At 34.4% G+C, this 5,138-nt stretch overlaps 1 protein-coding gene across 1 annotated transcript; it reads right to left on the bottom strand.

The window, feature by feature from the left end:
- Positions 1 to 319: 319 nt before the first annotated feature.
- On the bottom strand, positions 320 to 2,519 carry LOC102601639 (uncharacterized). The gene is made up of 4 exons (XM_006357514.2): positions 2,032 to 2,519; positions 1,585 to 1,935; positions 1,169 to 1,499; positions 320 to 1,031 (listed from the first exon to the last, which is right to left on the bottom strand). The coding sequence occupies exons 1-4, from the start codon at positions 2,329 to 2,331 to the stop codon at positions 784 to 786; spliced, it is 1,230 nt and encodes a 409-aa protein (XP_006357576.1). The 5' UTR covers positions 2,332 to 2,519; the 3' UTR covers positions 320 to 783.
- Positions 2,520 to 5,138: the final 2,619 nt, after the last annotated feature.

Raw genomic sequence — 5,138 nt, forward strand, 5'->3', positions numbered from 1 at the left:
GCTCTACAAGCAACAACATTCCACCTACAAATATTAAATTATCGTTTCGTTCCGTTTCTATTTACTTGTCCACGAAATATTAAAAGAAGTTTTTACTTCAATTAAATGAATACATCGTTAGCGACAAGAAATAAGAAAAAAAGGGAACTTAGTGGAGAACCATTATAGTCAAAGTGACAGAGTGCCAATGCATGTGCCACAACATGAAATCAGATCAAAAACCCTTTTTAGGCATGTTACAACCCTTTTTTATAACTTTGACCATCACCGCAACAAAATTAACACAACAAACAAAAAAAATTCAAAATTTGAACACCAATTTAAATCTTGCAATAAATAATGGTATATAATTATTGATTAATTAATTATACCTGACCATAATATGCTATGGACAGATACAATATTACACTTGATAATAAAATATTATGAGATGAAAAAGAGTTGCAACTCTTCCAACCAAAACATGAGCTCAACCCTTTTAAAACTTGAAATATAAAAACTATATCTTATTTTGTTTCATACTATTAACCTAAGAAAAATCTCCATTACTTTTTCTTGAATCTTGAATCTTGAACCTTCTTCTCCATTAATCTTATTCTTCTTCTTCCCTAATATACTAACACCAAAAAAAAAAACCCATTTGTTTACCTTGCTAAAACAACTTCATCTTCTTCTATCTAAAACCCTATATTTCTGCAAATCATCACTACCCAAAAAACAAACAAACAAACAAACAAATGCCCTTTTCCTGCTTCAATGTAAAAAACTATTATTATATCTCAGTCAGTAAGTCCATTCCTGAGGGAGTTGAAATTCTTGAGGCATTGCCGGCGGGGGTTGTGGTCTCTGGTTTTTTCTCTGTTGAGCTGCCGCCGACATGTAGTTACGGTATTCTGGAGCTGGGGTGAACCCGATGTTCTCATTGTGACTTCTGGTTTGAACTTGAGGTTGGGGTCTAGAAGCCGCATCCATGGCTTCTAAATTCAAATTCAGAGCCTGGACCACTCTGTCTGGCAAGATAACTGGACAACCTGAATTGACACATCAAATAAATCAGGAATGGTAATAGAATAACAGAGCAAATGAACCCCAAAGCACAAATAGCTACAAAATTTAGTCAAATTAACAAAAAAGGAACAAAAACGATATCTGGGATGAAGAAAGTTACCTGGTTTCTTTCGGGTTTCAGTTTGTGTTCCAGCTCTTCTAGGCAAAAAGACGCCAGTTCCAGCACATTCCCGTTTAGGGCCAGGATTTCCAAGGAAAACAGCACGCATGCCAGAGCCAGAGTTGGGTTGTTGCTGTTGAGATTGTTGCAGAGTAGGCCAAGCAGAGTTTGGCAAATTCAAAGTCCCTTGTACTCCATTTCTAGCTCTGTTTTCAGTCATTTGCTGGTGACTCTGGTTCAATGGAAACTGCCTAAATCCACCTTTTCCATTACCCAACACGCCTTGCCCCTGCACTTGCTTAATCATCTGCTGTTGCTTCAAACGCTGAAACTGCATTTCCACAACAAAAATCAACAAACGCCCAAAATAAAATATTCTGAGAAGAAAATAAGAAAACAGGGGATGCAAAACTTACTTGAGCTACTTGCAACTGCTGATAAGAGAGTTGTGGCTGATTTGTGCTGAATGGACCAAGACTCTGTTTGTGGTTTTTGGGGCAAACAGGTACTGGACTTGTCTTCCTTGGAGGAGCAGACCATATTCCACCATTGTTATGGTACAGTCCGGCTGACTCTTCCATCATTCTAATCCTCGCCACTTCTCCTGCAGCCGCATAAAGCAGATCCAACGACACATCCGGCCTGTTCATCGGCGGCGGAGAAGAAGCCTGAGATGGACAAGTTGGACTTCCACGGCTCGACCCCTGCTTACAAGCTCCGAGCACACCAAACAACGTCGATTGTGGCGAACCAGACAAACTCAAACCCTGTAGAAAAACAAAAACCCAGAAAAAATTAAGCAAAATCCAAACAAATCAAACACCAAACACAAACACAAACTTGAAAACAGCATCAAACAGTACCTTGCCATTTTCATAGCCTAAACCAGCTTCCTGCAGAGTAGAATGAACCATTTTCCTAGTTAACCCAGTGATATAATCATCCTCATCACTCTCGTTCTCCGTTGAACCAACTACAGACTCAACCGGCGAACTCAGATCCGAGTTCGACCCAAACTGGCTAAACCCATACCCAAACTCCCCTCCTAACAACTTACTCCCATCACTCCCCGGAGAAGTCATCTTAAAATCCATCAAAAGATCATCATCAGTAAGAAACTGTGAAGGTAACCAAAACTCACAATCATCCAAATCTTTCTCCATCTTCAAATCCACCACCCCACAACACAAACCAAACTCAATATAAATGAAGAGAAAAGAAAAAGGTTACTGGTTCTTGAAGGTATAATAATTAAAGGTCCCCTTTAATAAGGTCCAAAGTAGAAGCATAAGAGAAAAATGGAAGAAGAAAGGTTGAAAACAGTGATGCAGAGAGAATGATAAGAGATGCTAATAGGAGAGAGAGAAATGGAGGCAGCGACTCTTTTATAACCAAAATTTCGAACCCTAGTACTGGGGAGCAGTTTTTTCATCCACTCGCCTTTCTGTTCGTGTTTCTCACGCGCAGAGTTGTAGCCAGGTAAGAGGAGTGGACCGAAAGTGGGCTCCGTCGACTAGTGGAGTGGGTCCGTATATATGGCAGTAGTTGCACGGCATGCATGTGAGCCGGTGCTGGCCCCACCTAGTAAAAAATATGTTCTCCGTCTATTTTTACTCGTTCAATATACTTCATTAGTAATGCAGGTATTAGTAACGTAAGAACACGTATGTAAAGATCCTTATAGTTTATACATGTATTAGTTATGCTAATTTTTAAATTACAAACCAAACAACGTATTAATTATATATATGAATAGCTTGCATCCTAACGAATTACCACACGATATTAGTTTTACATGATTTAATACATGTATAACTTACTCTAAAACCAGTTATTATAATTTTGAGTATAAGTGTGTCAAGTTAATATTGAACATGCAAAAATGGACGGAAAGAAGGAGTAGTGGTTATTAGAAATATAAATGAATTAGAGTTAATTAATTAAGATTAGTAGAGAAAAATCGTAATGAGAACGTGTTGGCGCCTTTTGTGATTGGTTAATGTGGGTGGTGGATGATGACAATTGTCCCTCATCCACTCCCATGTGGCACTTCATGCTTTGCATGTAAGCAACTAATAGATATTGGGTCCATTTTACTTTACTTTTTTTAATTTTCTTCTCCTTTTTTCTTTGAAATTTTAATAATTTATTTAATAATAAAAAATATTAATAAAATCAAATTAAGATTGCGCTTGATTTTGAAATGTGTTTGGTAAGTTTCTCCAATTTTTATTTTTATTTGTGAAATGTATGAATGAGCTTAAATAATATAATATGATTTGTGAGGATTCAGCTAATCGATTTCTAAGTTATTTAGAGTAAAATAATTATTGTTGTTGATTAAGATTATCATATCAGGTAATCGGATCTTAATTAATTTAAAATAACGATATTGTTATATTGGGGTCATTGAATCATTTAAAATCACGAAAATTTAAGTAATCGTCTTTAATTTGCTTAGGACTACGATGTTGTTATTGTTGATTGAGATTATCGTACAATGTGAAAATTCATGTAATCGATTTTAATTTATTTTAAATTAAGATATTATCATCGTTAATAGAGATTATTATATCATTTATTATTATTGTTATTAGATACATCTTACTTCAATGAAGGGAAAGAGTTTCTCTCTTCAAAGACACAATTTTAGTTGAATATATCTATGCTTGACATAAGTAATTAATCTAGGAAAATTAGTGCAAATTAACTTAATCGGATAGTTAAATAATGTGCTAAAGTATTTTACATCAAAATGAGTCTCCCTTTCCCCTTTTCTTTATTTTTTCTTCATATAAATGGTTCTCTTTATGTTTTCTCACTTATTAAATATTTTCTCTTTTTACCTAATATTGAATACACAATCTTTGTGACCAAATTCTCCTTATTTAAATAGCTATCAAGTATTTAATAAAGTGGCAAATGTATCTGGCTCAATAGTAATTCAACATGTTATACATATTACATTATATTATATATTATATACATACTCACGTATTTTGCAAGTTAATTGTTGTGTGAATGGAATGAATTTTATGATAATGTGCCATGGATTTGGAGAGTCATAGAAAAGTTTGTTTATGTTTCTTTGTTTTAATCAATTTTTCATGTTTTTTGTTTTCTAATTATGATTATTAATTTATTATAAGTACTGAGCATAATAATTTTTGATGACATAAATACACTGAATCAATATGACGATTCAATTTATCAATCTCAAATACATGTTTTAAATACCAATTACATAATAAATGAAACCTATACAATCCCCTAATATACTTAACAAAAGGTGATATAGATACCTGTGATCAACAAGGCATACGATAAAGCAACAAAACTAATGGATATAGTCGTCCACTTGAATTTTTTCGATGATTTTTATATTTTCTCTGTGAGTTACATCATTAAATCTACACTCCAAACTCATTTTGAACCCTTTAATTAGACTCTGGGGTCTGTCTCTAAACCTCTTACTTTTAGCCAACTTCATTGCAAGTCTCAACAATAAATACTACGTCGTCTGCAAATAGCATACACCATGACTCTCATCGGATATGTTGCGTTAGATCCACCAACTTCAAGACAAACTAAAACTAAGATTTGTTTGATGATGCAACTCCATCATGACTGAAAAGTGTTATGAGTCTCCTTCTATTGTTATCGCTAGGGTCCTGAGTACTCCTTCATATATGTCCTTAATCGTCTTAATGTAAGTTATATGAATGTCTCTAACTTCCAAATATCTTTGTAGAACCACGTTGGGAATTTATCATATGTTTTCTACAAGTCAATAAACATCATATACAAAGTCTCTTTTCTCTCCCTATTCTGTTTCACCAATCTCATCACAAAATAAATAGCTTACATGATCGATTATGCTAATATGAATTCAAATTAATTTTAGATAATCAACACATCGCACCTTATCCTCATTCACCTCTCGTTCCCTAAGTTTGGGTTCCAAAGAATT

This window comes from Solanum tuberosum, unplaced genomic scaffold (assembly GCF_000226075.1).
Source record: "Solanum tuberosum cultivar DM 1-3 516 R44 unplaced genomic scaffold, SolTub_3.0 scf00248, whole genome shotgun sequence".
Classification (NCBI taxonomy): Eukaryota; Viridiplantae; Streptophyta; class Magnoliopsida; order Solanales; family Solanaceae; genus Solanum; species Solanum tuberosum.